Below are 20,082 nucleotides of genomic sequence, written 5' to 3'. Positions count from 1 at the left end.
CATCTTTCCCTTGGAAGGGAGTGGCCACCCTCTCTGGAGAACTGTGGGCAACATGACCTTTAAAAAAAATTAAAAAAATACTTTATTGTCCCTCCAGAGCGTAGACCAGTGCTCCACCACTTAGCACCTCACACGACAGAACAAAGACAAATTTCAAGTACACTTAAGTCCTCTTAAGTAAGAATACCATGGCATTATTCCAAGTAATGTGTTCAAGGTGGGTCCAACAAACTCTTGCTCTACAAATTAAAGGTGAAGTGTGTAATTTAAGTGCCACTAGCATCACCAAGCAGAATTGCAAAAATTATGACTTTTTTCATACACCCACCCCCCGCCGCCCGCCATCTGTCATTGGCTGATAAACAGAAAGTCCTGCCTCCAAACTCACCCCATTGGTTGAGCCAGTGTTGCTTAGTTGGGGTGGTCGGGCTCTATACTTTTACATTGTCAACAATTTTAAGAGAAACATCTAAGACAAAGGTGATACTCAAATGAACAAAAGATTTACACTTTTTTTAGGGCAATTTTAAGGGGTTAGGTTGTCTCTGCATATTTTTTGTTTTTTCTCTGCAAGAAAGTATTTCACAAAGGAAAATAACATACTTCACCTTTAAAGTGATTTCAAACGGTAACATCTCAAAAATGTTTGACAGAATTGAGAACATACACTCAGAAATTAAAACACTGGCGTTAAATTTGGCATTGCGCACTCCTGCAATGCAAACCTCAAATCTCACTCAGATACTAATTCATTCTGTTATTACATATCTGACCCAAAACAGTAATTAATTTCAGAGCGGAGCGACTGCAGATGTTTTACTGCGAAGGGTAGAACATCAGTGTAAGCCCTTCTTCTCTGCACTAGAAAATCCAGTCAGAGGCGATTCAACTGTTTCCTGTTGCTCTCTTAAGCTTCTATGCACTCACAGGGCTCTGTGGCATTAATAGATTTGAACAATTTTTATTCACCTCCTCACTGCACTGCCCTTATGGGATTTTAAACAGATTTGGAGCTGCACACTTAAAATGTGAATTAAATGGAAATGTCCATATGTTCAAAGTCTAAGCTAACAGTGTGAATAGCTCTGTCTCTTGGAAATATAGATATGTAGACCGTAGAGAATAGGAAAGGAGCCAAATAAATACTTTATAGAAGAAGAATGGTCTGACGTGGATGGCTAGTTAAATTGAGGAGCCATTTAGAGTTGTATCTGTTTTTATAAATCTGTTTATACAGTTAGTGACTCTATTCCTAGTGTCATAGACCTGAATATTACTTATAATTATAAATAAAATAAAAAGGTCACTGCATTGGTTTAAACTGACCTCCTTTTGTGTTATTTCAAACAGCATCATATAACCATCTTATTAAAATCTGTTGTTTTAAATGAAACATTTGAAGTTGGCCCATTAGTTGTTTAGAATCAAAGTCTGATTTTAGGTTCAAGGTCAGATTTCTCTCTCCCTAATGCAGTCTAAACTAAACGAAACTATTAGCAATCTAAATATCCCAGCTTTCTCCAGGATGACAGCTGGCAGCAGATGGTGTTTATCAGGACTGACTCATTCCTCTTTTAAGTTAAGTTTGTATCAGTAATTGTTTGGGTGAAATACTCTCTTCTGTCTTACAGTAGATGAGTTGCCATCTGGTCTGTAGCCAACAAGAATCATATATCTGTCATCCACTTACAAGGAAAAACCCAGTTTCCTGAAAACAGATATGAAAGGGAATTATTGTCAGTTGCACTTTCTTCATCTGATTTATGACATACCCTCATCTACAACCTTAAACCCCAGGAAACACCTTCCAGGCCCTAAAGCCAAGCGTACACTACACGACTTGCCGTTGACACTCTGTGATTCACAGTCTTGTTTTTCATTGTGCTGGTGCGCACAATACAGGACTGTAGTGTATCAACCACATGACCTTTCGTCCCTGACTGAGGCCATGTGTGCACTGGTATTTAGATGCGTTTTGGGTGGTCCGATCACAAATGTACAAGCGTGACACATCACCGTTACACCTGGTTGTCTCTTTTAACCACTTGTCTTTGGATTTTGAGGAGAGAGTCTCTGAGAGTCTCTGAGTCTTATACATTAATCATTACATCTGTGTATTACAGAATGATAATAAAGCGCAAAAAAGTAAAAGGCAAGAAAGAAAGCGCTAAAAAACGGTGTACAGTTTCTCTTAATTATTCACAAACATGACGTTTAGAGCAGAATTCAGAGTTATTTTAGTGCAGTACCTGTAACTGAGCTTCTAATGTGGATGCTGCTCATATCTGTGTACTATTGTGTATGTTCATGCATTCGCTTTTTAAAATTTTCCAATCATACATTTATTTCCCTTTAAATCCGCACGTAACCGGCAAAAAAACATCCGTAACAGCTGCCTTTAGCGTTGTGCTGTTTCAAACGGATCACCCAAAATGCAGCTTGAAATTAAGAAGTGAAGTGAAGAAATGAAATTAATCCACAAACTTGCATAGTTTATTCTTGATAACATGTCAACAAACATGAAAGAACGGCTCGCGCACGTTTTTGCGCTTATTGGCACCATTTGCAAATGAAAAAAATATTTTAAAAAGCTGTAAAAAATAAAGACAGCAGGTAGGGAGATGTGGGTAAAAGTTTTGTCTCCTGCTTCCTAATACCTTGCCCTTCTCTTGCGCTCTCTCTATATTTCATTGGCTTTGGCTCATAACGGTCTCTCACTCGTCGGGACAGTGCTCACACCTGATGACAAGAAGTCTAGATTTCAAGTCGTAGCATCTGGGACTAGTCTCAGCATGTCACAGGAGTGCGCACACAACAAGACCATACGTCGTGATATCTAAGACTTCTCGTCGCAGACCAGTCACCGACTCAAAACATGAAAGGAGATGAATTTGAGTCATGTAGTGTCCACTAGGCATAAAAAGCAATAGATCTCTAAGACTCTTTTAAAGGATTAGTGGCACAAATGCCATGTTTTTGAAGTGGGAACTATTAGATAAACTATCTAAAATTAGATTAACATAGAATGAAAAGTAGGTAGCTTTAAACATTAAATGCCCAAAACCTCCAAAAATGGTGATTCAGTACTGTTACCAAAGTTATTTCAAGAAAAATATGTATAATTTCTTAATTTTAAAGGAAAAGTAATATTATCAGTAACTATATACCAACATTTAGGACACGGCCTAGCCTGAATTTGAACCTGGGTCCCCATGAACTAATAGCTTGTATATGTCATGGGCTACCCACTGACATGGCTCTGACTTATTTTATAATATGATACATTTTATTCAATTGTATGGGAATGTTTATATTTAGGGTTTGCAAGTGGTTGTCTCATCATTGGACCGGCAAGGGGGAATCCCTTTATTCTAATAATTCTAGGGGGCAGTGCCCCCCAGCCCCCCTTAGACCCGGTCATGATTTTTGTGTGTTTCAAGCATTTAGAGTGGGCAAGTGCCAATCCAATCCAATTTATTCATAAGACCAACAGGGGGGTGTCAGAAGTTTTCTGGGGGGCATAAGGAAACTTTAGCCCCCCCTTTGACCCGGCCATGATTTTCATGTGTTTCAAGCATCCTGTGAGCGGTAGGGTTTTATCTATGTGCCAGAGTGGAAAATTCAGTCCATGGAGAGAGAGCGTCACACAAGGAGGAGAAGAACAGAAAAAGGGGGGAGGGTAGGTGCAGGAGAGGAATGGATGGCAGAGAAACCCGTAGAATGAAGGAAGAATAATTTCTACCACTTTTCAGGGAAAAAGGGATCCAGTTTCCAGTTGTACAGGACATGTAACTGGTGGCAAAAATGGGATGTGAACTTATATAAATTGGGAAGTGAATGGGTGGACTCTTCCAGTAAATCTTTCACTTTGTCACCCCTCTTTATGAGATCATCAATGCCACGTGTTTCCTGAGCTTCCCTGAGGCCAGTGTGTGTATAAATAGGACTGTTTAAGCCAGTGGTTCTCAAAGTGTGGGGCAGGTATTGTAGGGGGGCATGGAAGACTGACCCGTTCTCAAATCACTTCACACACATTCAACAAAATTAGTGACAATACACACAAAATCAGTGTGCGCGATTTCTTCTCTACCTTTTCTCCTGCTTTGTTTAAACTTTCGGCAGGCACCACAGTGCTTCCTGCATGGAGCTTTCGACAGCCCAACGCTTATAGTCAGTTTCAAGTGCACTCACAGCTGCGCGTATGTAAACAAAGATGTCTTGTGCACACCAGTTTCAAATGGGGGAAAAGATTAATTGATACTTCAGTTTTGGTCTGTTACACACACAACACTATCGAATGGCTTCAGAAGAATTTAAATAGAAGGCACGAGTGATATGAATGACTTTTTTGAGATGGGTGTGAGTGCGCGCGAAGGAATTTTCTGATGGGTAGATGTGCATGAGCGGGCGATTGTCTTGCGGAGAGTGTTCCGTGACTGCTATCGGCCCTTCAATAACATATAATGTGTGGAGAAGTGTAGTTGGTGGACCTTTTGGTGTGGGCTTAGGCACGTACCCAGAGACCCAACTTGACGGCTTTGGTATCAGGTCCGTTTTTATTTCAGGGGTTATTAGAGTTTTTCAGTATCATTAATCAGGGGTAAATTATTGTCCAGAGATCCCCTTCTGAAACAGCATGAAGATGGCATTGTCAAAAGCAAAAGCTTTTCTTGTTTCAAAGGGTGGAGCGACCAAAAAAAAACTGAGATCCACTGGCTTAACCACTGGCCTCCCTAACTCTGTGAGTCTCCAGGCTTTGTCCAAATCTTTATGCTAGTTTCACTGTGAATCATTTAGAGGCTGGCACTCTGACTCAGAGGTCTGGATTACATCCGACTCCTAATGTTGAGGTAACGACGAGAGATATACGCCAAAAAACTTGTTTCCTAAACAGAGTTACACAGAACTAACGGAGTATAAAACCATCATGGAATCAGTTGCTGCTGCAGTCAGTGACGCTGTTACTGATGTATTACCTTTCGACCAAAGCTGTAGAAATGTCAAAACATGGGGTTTTCCTGTCTTCCACTTATGAGATTAAAGCATGCTTTATAATGGCGTTTTTGGAGATCAGTTTTCTCCATTGAGAAATTGAAACATGTCCCATACAGCATCTCTGGTTAAGACCATAGGAAAGCCTGAAGCTACGGCTGATGTGTTGGCAGATGCTGTTTAAACAGTTGAAGTAGATCACACTGATGATTCATAATGAAAACAATCATCAAGCTAACAGCATGCATGGTGTTATATAGAGGTAAAGCGTGTCATTTCAGCGCCTCTAATGGGAACTAAACAGAACTGCAAAAGTTTTCAAACAGGTTTTTCGAACACTCCTTTTATCTATTATTAGTTGAACAGAGAGTCCTGCCCAAAATTCACACCACTGTTTGAGCCAGTCTTTCTATAATGGATTGGTCAGGATGCTAAAAATAACAGAGCAATGTTTTGATAGTGTACCCTGGCCCTGTTAGCCCCTTCCAAAAAGCATCTTTCTCCGTCGAAGGACATTCAAAAGTACTCTTTGCATGCAACATATATGGCTAATATTTTATTAGAGTATCGTAGATGTTTTACCGGTGCCTGATTTATTTTGAAGTTCAGAATCATTGCTAGTGATGTCATCAGCCAATTAGCATTTTGTCATGATGTCATTTTAGAAATTATGCTGCATTCCATTCAACTCAGAAAGTCTGAATTTCCAACTTCCTACAAGGAAAAGTGAAATGGAACACCACTTGAAGTCACTGTTCCAACTTGGAACTTCAACTCCGATTTGCACAAGACACAGGTGCGTGAAGTCACATAAACATGTCGGCACCTAGGGAGAACTACAAAGTTATTGATAAACATTCACATTTATTAAATAATATCGATCAATGAATCAAAGTTCCTACATTACATGATATTAAAGCTTGTTTAACAAAAGTTTGCAGAGACAGGTGTTCAAAACATGGTAAATTGTACTCTCTTTTGATGATCGTACACCTGTAGCACTAATGCTAGTGTTGCAGCATTGTTTATCAATTTGGGTTGCTAGGAAACCTCCCTGGTGACAGACGAACATCTAAAGCGACACAAAAGCGAGTTCGGTGTGAACAGCCCCATGTAGCTAGATATCCTTTGTCTCTGCATATTAAGCTAGGATGGGAGAAATTATTTGTAACATTGAAAAATGCACTTCACCTTTGGAAAGCCATGCAAATGTGCTAATAGATGGATTTGACAAGGCGTGAAGAGGATTTGCAGGTTTTGTGTTAGAATCGGATAGATTTTTTTCTTACTTCACAGATTACAATAATCTGTTATGAAAATAGCTCTATTTTTTCTGACGGACCTTCTGATTTTGTTCTGCTCAAAGATGTTTCAAATAAGCTTTTCCTTTTTCTTCTCCCACATAATGCCAAGCAGTTGGCATTAGTTGTTGGATTTCATCATCTGTGTAATTGGCACCACATGCTCTGCTCCCTGTTGATTGCTGTCCTTACGCATAACTTTCAAGTGAAGAAAGATTTCTATAATTTAAGGACATCATCCAATATGTCCCTGTCTTCACATTTATAGTAGCTATAAATTACTTTATAAACACAGAGGATCAAACCAACTGTGGCATGCAGTTCTCTCGAAGTTAAGAAGCCATGGGTTTTTTCCACTGCTGATATCTGATGATTATATACTGTTTATTTGTTTGGTTTTGGTTTATTTGGATGGAATATATTTACTTCTGTTTATCTATCTTGTCTTTTTCGTCTTTGATTGATTGCTTATCTCTGGAGATTTGCAGTTCCTGTTTAGTTTGGCAACAAGACAATAAAAGGGGTGATATAATACATAAACTGCTATTATAGAGGCCAAAGGAGAAAGAGAGAGAGCTAATTAGAGGATAATTACAGTAAAAAAAATTCTCTGTATACATCTTGTCTGCAAGTGTTTGGAAAGAATCTCAGTTATGGATCTCCATTTAGGCAATCAATCCAAATAAAAAGATGCAATCAGCTGACCTCTCTATTCCCAGCCTCTCCCATGAGCTCTGCTCAAAGCTGAGAGTGTGTTTACAGTGAAGTGAGGAGGACAGTGTTGTTAGGGGACATGCAGGAATCAGTGCTTAAGAAGAGCTTTGCTTGACACCTCTGATTCATGCATCAGTAATTGAAGAAAATGCTAATTTCTAATAGTTAAAATGAGTGGTTTGATTGCATAATTATGTACAGCTTGTGTATGATGACTTTTTTTTTTTAACACTTTTGTGCATGTTATTTTGGACAGTGGTCCTCAACTGATTTTTCTTCAGGGCCCAGAATTTACATTACATTGTGACGACACAGTCCCAAAAGTAACCCATATTTAATGTAGTCTGGGTCATATTTCCTTTCCTATTTTGCTATTGTAACTACACTTGATTATTATAGCTGTAGTTACATTTTAATATTTACATTTAGCACCGTTTTTGCCCTGCTGTTCGCGCCACTATCAGAACAGACCTTTCAGACCTTCTGTCACATTTTTGGGTTGCCACCCACCAGAGTACAACCACTGATATAGATGATTGCCTACAAAGGAATGTTTGTCTTTTTGTGTTTACTTGTGTTTATGTCTGTGTATATCTATATGCAATTGTTCCAGCCCCTCTGTCAGCACTTGTCCATGCTGGCTGTGGTTTTTTTAGGCATTGGAAGTATCTGCCTTGACTCTGCCCCCCCCCCCCTCAGGGGTAATTATGACATCACTCCACATATCTTGTGAGGTCATAATCCCTCATTCATCTTAAAGTCAAAGTGGGTAATTTTTGCACCACTTGCAGCACCCAATGGAATTGCGTTTTGTTTGTTTGAGTGGCTCAATATAGCAACATTAGTTCAGCCAATGGCTTGAGTTTGGGACAAGACTATTGTTTGAAATGTTTAACTCTGTTTTGTGCCACTAGTGGTGCACAAGTTAGACACTTTTTAAAAGTGCACTCAGTGATTTTATTGACATTTAAAAAATGTTTTTATGATTCCAACATTTTGACAAATATGTTTAAAATGATGTACACTCACATGAGACTCCAGTCATATCACTTTAACTCGATAACCCCTATATTACCAAAAACGTTTGGTTACAGTATTAATCATACAACAAATACATTTTCAAATAGGATATTTCTACTGTATATCCTATTTTATTGCTGTTTGATGCAGCATATGCGCTGATGGGTGTCAAAATAAAGTCCAAGACAACTGTTGAATCAGCCAGCAAAACATAAACAAAAATGCAATTGTAAAAAAACATAACATCCCACGCAAACAGATCACCAAATCTCCCGTCAAGGAAATGATTCATACTAATCCAATAAGTATTTAAAGGTTTATTTCAGGTTCAATACAAGTTAATCTCAATCGACAGCATTTGTGGCGTAATATTGATTACCACAAAAATACATTTTGACTCAAAAATCTGGGTTCCAGTAAGGTACTTACAATGGAAGTGAATGGTGCCAATCCGTAAAAGTTAAAATACTCACTTTCAAAAGTATAGCCACAAGACATAAACAATATGCGTACAAACATGATTTTAGTGTGATAAAATCACTTACTAACCTTTTCTGTTTAAAGTTATAGCCAATTTTACAACTTAATTTCCATGAAGATGTAATGTCAACAAACCCTAAAATGACTGTAAAAATGATGATTTAAACAACGTTACAGCTCAAATAGTACATGAGTTTTAACAGAAGAATTATGTGCTTTTATAAAATTATAAGATTCACATTTTTGCCTTTAAACCCTCCAACATTGGCCCCATTCACTTCCATTGTAAGTGCCTCACTGTAACCCAGTTTTTTGCTTTTTTTAAAGAAAAGGAGGGATGAGTCAAAATAAAATCAACATTATGCCACAAATGGTGTCGATTGAGCTTAACTTGTATTGAACCTGGAATATTCCTTTAACCATGGCTGAAAAAAATCCCAAGCATTTAGCATTTTAGTCCCAAACTGACGTCCCATATTGACTGTATAATAATTCATAAAAGTATGCCATTCATTTAGTTATTAGCATTATGAACACTCATTATAAAATATTCCATTAAGGGCTGTTTTCCGTCAGTAAATAGTTAAAGTGTGGAAAAGTTGGTATCTACCCCTCCTGAGGGTCCTTCATTCTGCTCAGACTAATCGCAATAATTACACTGTTTACAGCCGAACCCCCGTCCGCCCTTGTTCTCCTCCCACACTTCCTACAATGCTCTGACATCCCTCTATCTCTCTTTCCCCCTCTCCCCCCTCCTGCCTCCATTTCCTTTCCTCTCATGTCCATCCCTACCCTTCATATGTTTATCCACTGATTACAATATCACTCCTTGTTACATATCTTTCTCTCCCCATCATATATGTTACACCTTCTGATCTACACTTCCTCTCTCTGTCCATGTTTTATCTTTACATACATCTCCAGCTTGCAACGCATTCACACGCATGCACAAAGGGACATTTAGGGCCTCTCTATGATATTCTAATCACTAGATGGTCTGTGGGATTTTTATTTGCCCAATTTTAATGCCAATGGCTTAGAAAAATAAAAGCACACCTCTCTTCAAGGAGCCACAAAATTTGAGATATCATTCATGTCTGTAGCAAATGGTGTGGGGTGATGGATTTGTTCAAAATTTTACATTTTGTCCCCATTCGACCACTCCCCCCACCCCCAATCTTAAATATTTGGTTGCATCCTTGAGCAACAGTAATAGTCATGTTAGTTTTAGCAAGCACCACTAATGAAAGAAAGATTCTGAAAGCTCCTTTATTGCTGTAAATTACAGTAGTGAAACTTTATATGGTGCATGCTGATAGGTCCTTTAAGCATGTAATCTGTTCGCCAATCGGCTTGCATACTCCATGGCAAAAGATGATAGGTCCTTTGACATGTAATCTGTAAGCTAATCAACTTGCGTACTCTCTTTTTGTCTAACATTTAAATTGCCTCAGTTGTTTGTAGGAAAGGCGGTTTCTCTGCAGCGTGCTGTGAGTTTTCTCCCTGAAACCCTCCTCCACCCCAGTTTCACTTGTCTAGATCTGATGCATGAGAATTATATGTATGTATGTCTAATCGTGCATCAGCAGCATGTCCTACATGCTTGATGCAGTATGTCTTACGTATGTCTAATTGTGCAACAACAGCAGCATGTCTAACATGCTAAAGCCCCGTTCACACCGCTGGTGGCATCGCACGACAAAGCTTCACAATCCCATTGATTTTTAATGAGAGCAGAGCGACTTCCGGTGATACGAGCTGCAGTGACCATTGGTGACAGAGATCGCCGTTCATTTTTAGGTTAACATTTTTACAGTGTGGTATTGTAGTATGCTATATAGAACATACCATAATTTAATTGGAGCCATTGTCAGTGGAGTATCTATGCTGTCAACCACTGATCGCTAACTATTCACATATAATCACACCCTCAAGGAAACAAAAACATATACAGCATATACAGTATATGGAGATACACACACAGAGAGAAACATACATACTACCACAAATAGGCCTCCTCTTTCCTCCAGTGCCTCATAAGTTATGTTTCATTGTGTTGTTGAACAAAAACATACATCTTTTAATAACTCTCTATCTCTGTCTGACTCACACAAACACACAGTCATAGGTCAAGACCAAGTGTAATATTTCTGGTTCAGAGTGAGTTCTCCTGCCTCAGCCCTTTTCCTGTGGCCAAACAAACAGGACAGGACTGGGCAGGGGATCGGATGTGCCGGGCGGGGGACTTCGTGTTACGTAAGCTTGACTGTCAGCACACAGTTATTTTCTCACCTGTAAGCGCACTGTACTGTAATGAGGTGAAGTCTCCACCCCCTTGCCCCTTTAGGACAAATCATGTAGACATGTAAACATGGTGTGTGATGTGCATACCACAATTTATGTTGTTGTGTCCTGTTTTTTTTTTTGTTTTTGAAATAATCCAAGAGGTATTTGTGTACTACCATTGTGAAAAAAAAAAAAAAAAAAGGTGGCTGGTCTCCTTGGTCAGACTGGCAAGTTAGTTGGTTTTTAGAGGGTTTTTTAGGCACTTTTCAGCTGGTCAGCCTGGAAGACCATCTTAAATCACCTAAAATCAGATTAAACCTGCTACGACCAGCAAACCAGCTCGGACTGGTTTTAGCAGGGGGGTTTTTCAGTGTGGTTATTGCCCATCGCCAAAAATCCCCTGCCTCCCCCCCTCTCTCTCTCTCTCTCTCTCTCTCTCTCTCTCTCTCTCTCCAGTCTAAGTAGTTGTTATCAGCAGACAGTTTTCTTATCTGTTGCTTTGGGGAAGTATTTCCTTCACCCCATCCCTGCAGATCCTGCCTCACCACTCCCTTACCCTCATCCTGGGGAGGAACGTATAGACGAGAGAATCGTGAGCGAGTGTGTTTTGGATGGTGGAGGTGATGCAGAATTCGTGTTTGAGTCATGTTTCTTTCCTCTTTTTCAGATCAACACAGCCTGCATCCCGGCACAACCCTCCGAACTGGTGAGTGACTCTCTCTCTCTATCTTGCTCTCTCTCTTCATCCCTCCATCTGCTTTATTTCTACCAGTTCGGATTTATTTCCAATGTTTCGATCAGAAATTAACCAGGGCTTGGGACAAAAATGCCACCAAAAGTGGAAAAATGCCCCATATATTTAAATTATGGTGGCATAAAATTCCTATTGTTTTATATGTTATTTAATTTTAATCTAAGCATTCGGTACATTTCATAATATTCTATTCTAGGCCTATCTTAAACTAAAACAGTCACCATTTCAATTAATTGATTAAGTTGAAGGAATTAAAAAAGATGGATGAAAAATATTCCTTTAACCCTTGTGCTGTGTTAATTTTTTTTACCTAATTTATAAGCGATTACAAATTGGTTATAAATCTCTCATTATGCTATATTATCACCAAATATTAGATGTGATCTTTTTGCCAACTTGTTTTATTTCAGTTAGCAAGGATTTTGTATTTCTTTTTGGAACTTATTGATTGTAGGCCTCATTGACCTGAGCTTATGCACCTCCATTTTGAGTGAAAAAAAGCATATTTGTGGATAATTTTGGCAATATAAAATAAAATATGAAAACTTTCTGTACTATTTATTACACTAATGTGCTTTAATGTTTAAACAGAAAGTTTGTTTTGAAATGCTTTTATTTTGTACAAAATGGCACAAAATCACACTTGTAGTATTCCCGGTCAAAAATGACCGGCCTATAAAAATAGCTTATAAATCCCTCATTATGCTATATTATCACCAAATATTGGTTGAAATCTTTATGCCAACTTTTTTTCCTTCAATTAGCACAGGTTTTGTATTTCTTTTTTGGACTTATTGATCGTAGGCCTCATTGACCTGAGCTTATGCACCTCCATTTTGAGTGAAAAAAGCATTATTTGTGGATAATTTTGGCAATATAAAATAAAGTATGAAAATATTCTGTACTATTTATCACACTAGTGTGCTTTAACCAGGAAGTTTGTTTTGAAATGCTTTTATTTTGTACAAAATGGCACAAAGTCACGCTTGTGGTGTTCCCGGTCAAAAATGGCCAGCCACTGAAAAGGAATGGGGGAGATCAAAAATAAGAGAAATATTGAGTGTTCAGGAGCAAGTACATCATTTTCATGTTCACATATGTGCATGTGTGCTTGTAAACATAAAGGCCTCGGACCTGTGCACGCGCACATACACACACACACACACACACACACATCCGCACTAACACATACACACATGCGCACTCACACACACACATGCTCATGTACACAAACAAACTCTTTTGAGTATTACATACTTTCTTTTTCACAGAGATGAACTTTATTCTACACTGAACTGCATCCAACATCCATTCATCCATCCAACATTACCACACAAACACACACACACATGCACGCACACATTTTCACTTTCTTGTTCATTCGTTCAGTCTCTCACTCTCCAACTTTTTCACCTGGTAGCAAAAATGTGACATTGCAGTGTTTCTTTCTACCATCCCTTGTGTATGAAAAGCTATACGTACAGGTTCTGCTCTTATATATTTGGAATTATTCATTATCATCTAACTAGGATTTAAGTCAGTCAATGTGTGTTTGATGTAATTTAATTAGTGTGCTTTATGTTTTTGTTCCTAGTCTGTTAAAGTAAAAAAATATGCCAAAATTGGGCACATTTGTGTCTTGTTAAACTGTTTCTGATCTCATATCTGTCCTATCATCTGTTGTAGCGGAGGGGGACATCCTCATCTAGACACATTCAGCATCTGGTAAGCAATTTCCCTTCTCATTATCTCTTTCTCACACATACATATTCACAAACACTCACACATGGACACATCAGTGGATTTGTATTGTTGTTTGAAGGTGTTTTGCTAATCATCTGAGCTTCTTCAGTTCATGAGTTGAGTACTTATATAACTGGTGAAGTCACTTGGATGAATAAAAAAAATGTCTTCAACCAATATGTTCAGCTGTATTATCCAAATTGTGCATGAGCTTCTACCATACCCTGAATTAATGAAATCCTTCACTGATTTACTTTGTTGAAGCTCTTTGCCTGAACTGGCTGCTTGATCACAGCATTGCATATTTACATATACTGTACATGTATTTTGAAAGTTTATGTAGATAAATCAAGGTTAGGACATACATATTGGATTTAGTTCATATGGGTTTACTTTTGTTTAATTTAATTTAGTTTGGTTTAGTTTACCAATTTGAACCATTAGATGTTTCAAGAATAGGTTGTGTTCTTTTCTTTGTTTTCTTTTGCTGTTGGGTTGTAGACAGCGATTTAGTTCTTGCAGTGGCATTCATCTATTTCAATATTGCACATGTGCATCTGCTTAAGAGTAAGACTCTTTATTTTATAAAATAAAAGAGGGTCTTTTTTTAACCAAAAGTTGGCATAGCCACCTAGACAAAAGTTTATTGTGTTCAAATACAATGGCATAATCATATTTTGTCCTTTTTCCAGGGCTCAACCAAGTCTCTGACCTACACCAAACAGAGAAACACTCTCCCGAGGTAAGTCCTGAGTTTTTAAAGCATCAAATCTTGATGCAAGAGTGAGACTGATAATATGTACTTAGCTCAGGCAAATTACCTCATCTCAGCAGGGTTTTATTCCCTTTGGATTTGATGTGAAAAGTCAAAAATCTACTTTGGCTGCAGTGTGATGAAGAGCAGAGAGCTCATAACTCAAGCATGTTTCAGGGCGAATGGTCAGTTCAGCTGTACACCAGTGAAAGCTCAGCTGCATCCATTCAAAGGAAACTCTCAGGACAAACACAACTCTAATTATCCACTGAAGTGACTTTCAGCATATTTACTGGACTCTCACATGATAAGAATGATTTTTGTGGTTTTGCTTTGAAGAACTTTTGTTTGAGAGCCACTGATGTGGAAAATCCATCAAAAACCTGTTTCTCATGGTAGCTGTTTTAACATGGTTTCTGGCTGGTCCAGAGTGGTCAAAGCTGGTTTACTGGCTGGTGGACCTGATTTCTCCCTGGAACACCATCTTAGTCTAGTTGGTTAGAGCTGATAGACCACCTTGGACCAGCTACTATGGTCCAAAAAGCAACTCAGACATTGTAATCAAAAAGTTTTGTGACTTTTTCTTATATCTTCCATCTTTTAGGCCATCTATATGCTAGTGTACCAACTTTTAAAATCAACTTTTAGAATATATTCTTTGAAAATGTACTTGCACTCACAGGTATATACATATTTTTATTCAATAAAAGTAGCCAATCATGATTCATGGCAAAAATGTAAACGAAAGGCTATTTGTTTTTTGTTTTGTTTCTTTTTTCAAAACAAGGGACTTTTCGAAGTGTCCCATCTCAATTTGCTATTTCAATAGGAAATAAATCAACACTTGAACAAAAACAATTCAGCAGGGTTGTCAAGTGTACTCTTTTTTTTTTTTTTTTCCTCTCTGTCTCTCTCTCAGGAGCTTAAGTGTGGACCGGGTAATGGACAGAGTGATGGAGAGGCACTATGATTTCGACCTCACCTACATCACAGAGCGGATCATCTCTGTGTTTTTCCCCCCTCTGCTGGAAGAGCAGCGGTACCATCTCAATCTCAGAGAGGTGGCGGCCATGCTCAAGTCCAAACACCAGGACAAGTTTTTGGTATGTGACTCAGTCACAGCAGTGATCACAACACTGTGGAGCGAGTTCACGAAACAGTTGTGCAACTTTTGTGTGTGGTATTTCAGAGCAAAAACCAGCATCTTATTCACTAACCGCCAACAATCCAGTTTAACCAGTCTCTCTATGCTGGTATTGTGCCTCACCATGCATATCTAAATGATGTAGTTGTAATTCTTTTCACCACAAAGTTAGCGCTTTTTGCCTGGTTAACGTTATTGTGCTAATACCACTGCAGAAAGCAGATGTAAAACAGAATTTGAAACAACCCAAGAACCGACCCGCAAACTTGGGAATTGCGTCATGCAGATTGCATAATTTTTTGGCTGTTTGTGCCGTTACCTGATTTACATAATTCCTTTAGTGAACTGGGTGCTAAGACAATGCAGACAGCATGTCCAAATAAACAATGCTATCAGCATCCACAATTCATTCTTTGAGAATTTCTCCTTGTGTGTATTTTTATGTCTGCCTAAGTTAGCAAACAAGAAGCATAGTCATTTGCTTGTGTCAGTGGCATTTTCATTGTTCCGGTCCATTTCCCTTCCGCAGTTATTTAATCTGTCTGAGAGAAGACATGACATCACTCGATTATCCCCAAAGGTAGGGACTCATTTTTATGATGCTTTACGGTTAAACTTTAAAGGCCTGATTTAAGTACCCAAGATTAAAATTGGTTCTGTGTTTTTCAATTTTGTCTCTTTCTTTATCTCTCAGGTTCATGAATTCGGCTGGCCAGACATGCACGCTCCTCCGCTGGATAAGATCTGTGCTATGTGCAAGGCCATGGAGAACTGGCTGAACTCCGACCCCCAGCATGTGGTTGTTCTGCACTGCAAGGTCAGAGTTCATTGCTGTCTTTAGACAGTTCATGTCAGGGTCACAGGCAATGACAGAGTACTAAAGTGTGCTAACATGATCCTAAAGACCACCCTGCAGAGTCACCACAGATGACGATAAACATCAAGTCAGACCCAAGAGGAGGTTGAATGATTTACAGAGCTTGTAGTATATATGAGATGTGTAAAACACCAGTGAAAGCATGAAAGCTAATAGATGAAATCAGTGATTTTGGAAGGATTCATATCAGATGGTCCAGATCTTTGTGACCGTCTTGTCTGCGTTGGCCAGACTTTTAAGTACACATTACATTTGTTGTGCTTTTTTATTGATTATTAGCATTGGATGTTTTTCAGGGCAACAAAGGAAAGACAGGAGTTATTATTGCTGCTTACATGCATTACAGCAAGATATCAGCGGGGTAAGTCCATTTGGGCCATTTGTCCACATTTACAGTAGATAATGTACTTTTACATGAAATGGTATTCACAATACATATGACATACTGTATTTCCGATATAAGCAAGAAAAAATGTTGGACGGGACTTTATTTTATCCATCAGAATTTCAGTGGATCATAGAAAGTGGAAGTATACATGAAAGGGATGGTGTACAGCCACTCAGTCATTACCGCAAATTAAATTCATACAGTGTGATTAGTCTTGTATCACCCTGAAGTTTTTTTTTGTGTGTTTTTTTGTGTGATAACCAGCTGACTGTATATTATCCTGCTTATTTTATGTCCATTTACCAAATAAGTTTATGAAATGCTGAATTGTGTTCAAATTATCTGTTCTATTTTGTGAGAAGAAAGACTGTGGAGTGATACGAGACACATGAATTCTGTGATTGACCAATCAGATTTTGGTTTTCCAGAGAGATCTAATAATATTGATTTATAGTATTTTCCCCTCCCACGTAACATTGGTTATGTAAGTGGAAAACAGAAGTTTAAGAGGTGTTGAAAAATACTTTTTTTCTCTCTTTAGAATAATGTGCACTGAAGACTCATGCACAATAAGACCAGGGACATTTATTTAGAATGGAAAAGGGGGTTATTTTGTTTTCATGTTGGCTTTAACGCAAGAATGTGGCTTTGATGATGTTTCTTACATGTCTTCAACTGAATTTGTGCACACAGAGCAGATCAGGCCCTCAGCACATTGGCCATGAGAAAGTTTTGTGAAGATATAGTGTCCTCCTCTCTCCAGCCCTCTCAGAATAGGTACATCGTTCCAGATTTTTGACTTGTTTGGTTTTCATTGACATTTGCTCTTCTTACTTACTTTCTTTGCACTCATTAACTGTATCTCTATCTGCAGGTATATCTATTACTTTGGTGGTCTGCTCTCAGGGGCCATTAAAATGAACAGCAGTCCTCTCTTCCTCCATCAGGTCCTCATTCCTACCATCCCCAACTTCCAGGAAGATGGAGGTGAGTGAATTACATCATTCCCTGACATCATTATGACGCCACTGATACATAAGCTCTCAGTTAGTTCACTGGGATGTGAGATGTGAATCTCGATGTGTGAGTGTATGTTCATTTAAGTAAAACCACCACACTTGTACTTGCAGAGATGCACAAATACACACACACATTGCAAGTTTGTTTTTAATCTTATGCAGTGGAGGAGAGACTAAGAGGAGTTTTCAGCTAATCAGTTTTCAGCTAATCTCTGTCTCACTTTTCACCCACTTTTTCACAGGTTTCTTCCCTTTCCTGAAGATCTATCAGTCCATGCAACTTGTCTACACTTCTGGCATATAGTGAGTAAGAGTCTAAAATAGCTCAGTTTAAAGAAAGAAAGTCATATGTGTTTTTAGCAACATGTAGAAAGGGAAATTATAGCAGAATTTTTAGTTTGGGGTGAACTATTCCTTTTATTTAAAGAATTCATTTTTAAATCTGTGTGTGTGCTGTTGTAGTGATTTGCAGGGCTCTGGCAGCAGAAGGCTGATAGTCACTATTGAGCCTGCACTGCTGCTAAAAGGAGACATCATGGTATGTGCATCTGTTTGAACTGTCCCTGATATATTAGCATTGTCAAAACTATAGACATTCTCCATAATTTTAATCTCCTTTTATCCTGCTCTGTCTCTTTCTTTTATGCTCTCTCTCTCTCTCTCTCTCTCTCTCTCTCTGTCTCTCTCTCCTGTAGGTAAAGTGTTATCACAGACGTGTTCAGGCTTCTGAAAGAGACTCTGTGTTTCGACTGCAGTTCCATACTTGCACTATTCATGGAGCTCAGTTGTGGTTCGGCAAAGGGGAACTGGATGAAGCCTGTTCAGGTACATTCATAGTAGAACATGCAAAGAGTCACATGCCAAACTCCTATATTCTCACAATTAAACGTAGATGTAATTCTGACCACTTGAATCTGAAATTGCCTAGGGATATCAGCTGAGTGAGTGAGTGAACTTTTTATAATGTGGTTTTATTTTATTGTGTCGGTCTGTATTCTTTTAGCTGTGCTGTAATTTACCACCCAAGTTCCCGTTGGGAAACACCTGCTGACCACAGCTGCATAACTGAGATGTGATACAGATTTTACCGTCATAATGAATTCTCTATGGGCTTAACATAAGAGCATGGGAGGCAACTTCAGTTGCTTGCAAAACTCTGAGAAGATTCCTGAACATTTCTTATATTGCGTGTAGCATGGAGTTGGCCTTTAGATTCTATATAAATGGCTTTATGGCTTTTAAAATGTGAAACAACATAAAAGAATGATTGAATGGCCATTGTGGACCATTATTAATGGCAAAGGTTGTTTGCTGTAAGTGGTCTTCTGTCTTCCCAATGATTAACACTTTGAATTGTTCTTTGTAGATGACAGATTCCCCACTGATGCCACAGTGGAGTTTGTGTTTTCGTCTGGACCAGAGAAGATCAAAGGTAAGATGAAACTGTCTTTTATCTTCCTCAAACAGCAAATAAATGTGTTACTAATGTACAACTTTTTATTTGCTGTTGTAAAAACCCAATGAAATGGTTTGATGTGCATTTTCCTTTTCTTTCCTGTGTTTACGTATTGCCTTTTGAAATGCGAAGTTGGGGTGGGACATATCGAAGGACTTATATATCCTTATATAGAAAAATATATCTAATACCTTAGTTCAAGATGTGCCAAACTATGATTTGTTGCTTGTTAATGCTAGTCAGTAGCAAGTGATGCTTGTAATTAAGGGGGAGGGGCAATTGTTATTCTATAGAGCATTTTATTGAACAAAGATTTGTGTACGCCCCTGAGCAGGATGAGTCATCAATATATTTAGTCAATTTTACCAGAAGAGAAAGGCTGTAAATTTTCTATATCTTTATACAAAGAATTTTGTCAACTTTCAGTGGTACACTAGAATATACAGTAGATGGCTTAAAAGTTAACAGACATGGACAGCCAGAAACAGCCAGAAAACTCAAATTTTGATGTACGTGTATGTGATTTAGGGAGAGCGAGCCAGAGGAATGATCCAGCTGTCAGTGTGGACTATAACACAAATGATCCTGTGGTGCGCTGGGACTCTTATGAGAACTTCAATCAGAGACATCAGGACAGCTTAGAGGGTACATCTATCCATCCTTTCATTTATCCACAACTGGCACTTATTCATGCATTATGTAACATATCATTGAAAATTTGACTTAAATAAAGGAATTTGATGTACTATAGACTCTACTCCAAAAGGGGTTGCATACCGGATGCATCTGGCGGACGACAAGGTGCGTTCTAAAATTCGAAACAATAGTTTTCTATGAAGGAACGCACTACAAAACACAGCTGCCGCTCGGCATCTGTTGGCATTGCCCAGCAACGACTCCGGATGCTACTCAAATTTCTGCTGCGCCACGGAATGCAACTCGCATAGATTTCCAATAAATTCGACTCAAATCATTATTAAAGGACATCGATTATTTACTCTAGCCATCACTGGATTCTATATTGTGTATATGAATCTTTCATATAGCCTCCACAATGTGTTTTCAGTTACAAGTATGTCTTTTTGTGGGTTGACAGCTTAAATGAAACCTATAAATACAAATGGCATAATGAGCGTCGCCATTTCAAATCGTAC

The 20,082-nt window shown here is 38.6% G+C and overlaps 1 protein-coding gene across 3 annotated transcripts in view; it reads left to right on the top strand.

The window, feature by feature from the left end:
* LOC127418972 (tensin-2-like) overlaps positions 1–20,082 on the top strand; it is a 79,659-nt gene that overhangs the window by 32,088 nt on the left and 27,489 nt on the right. For all 3 annotated transcript variants that reach the window (XM_051659922.1, XM_051659921.1, XM_051659923.1), the window contains exons 4-17: positions 11,461–11,499; positions 13,234–13,272; positions 13,983–14,032; positions 14,964–15,147; positions 15,718–15,768; positions 15,883–16,005; positions 16,362–16,426; positions 17,147–17,230; positions 17,328–17,440; positions 17,715–17,775; positions 17,935–18,010; positions 18,168–18,297; positions 18,839–18,904; positions 19,457–19,573. In XM_051659922.1, coding sequence (XP_051515882.1) covers positions 11,461–11,499; positions 13,234–13,272; positions 13,983–14,032; positions 14,964–15,147; positions 15,718–15,768; positions 15,883–16,005; positions 16,362–16,426; positions 17,147–17,230; positions 17,328–17,440; positions 17,715–17,775; positions 17,935–18,010; positions 18,168–18,297; positions 18,839–18,904; positions 19,457–19,573 — 1,198 coding nt within the window. The remainder of the gene's footprint in view (positions 1–11,460; positions 11,500–13,233; positions 13,273–13,982; positions 14,033–14,963; positions 15,148–15,717; positions 15,769–15,882; positions 16,006–16,361; positions 16,427–17,146; positions 17,231–17,327; positions 17,441–17,714; positions 17,776–17,934; positions 18,011–18,167; positions 18,298–18,838; positions 18,905–19,456; positions 19,574–20,082) is intronic.

This window comes from Myxocyprinus asiaticus, chromosome 28 (assembly GCF_019703515.2).
Source record: "Myxocyprinus asiaticus isolate MX2 ecotype Aquarium Trade chromosome 28, UBuf_Myxa_2, whole genome shotgun sequence".
NCBI lineage: Eukaryota > Metazoa > Chordata > Actinopteri > Cypriniformes > Catostomidae > Myxocyprinus > Myxocyprinus asiaticus.
The sequence above is the reverse complement of the archived record's forward strand: the minus strand, read 5'-3'. Positions and strand labels throughout refer to the sequence as shown.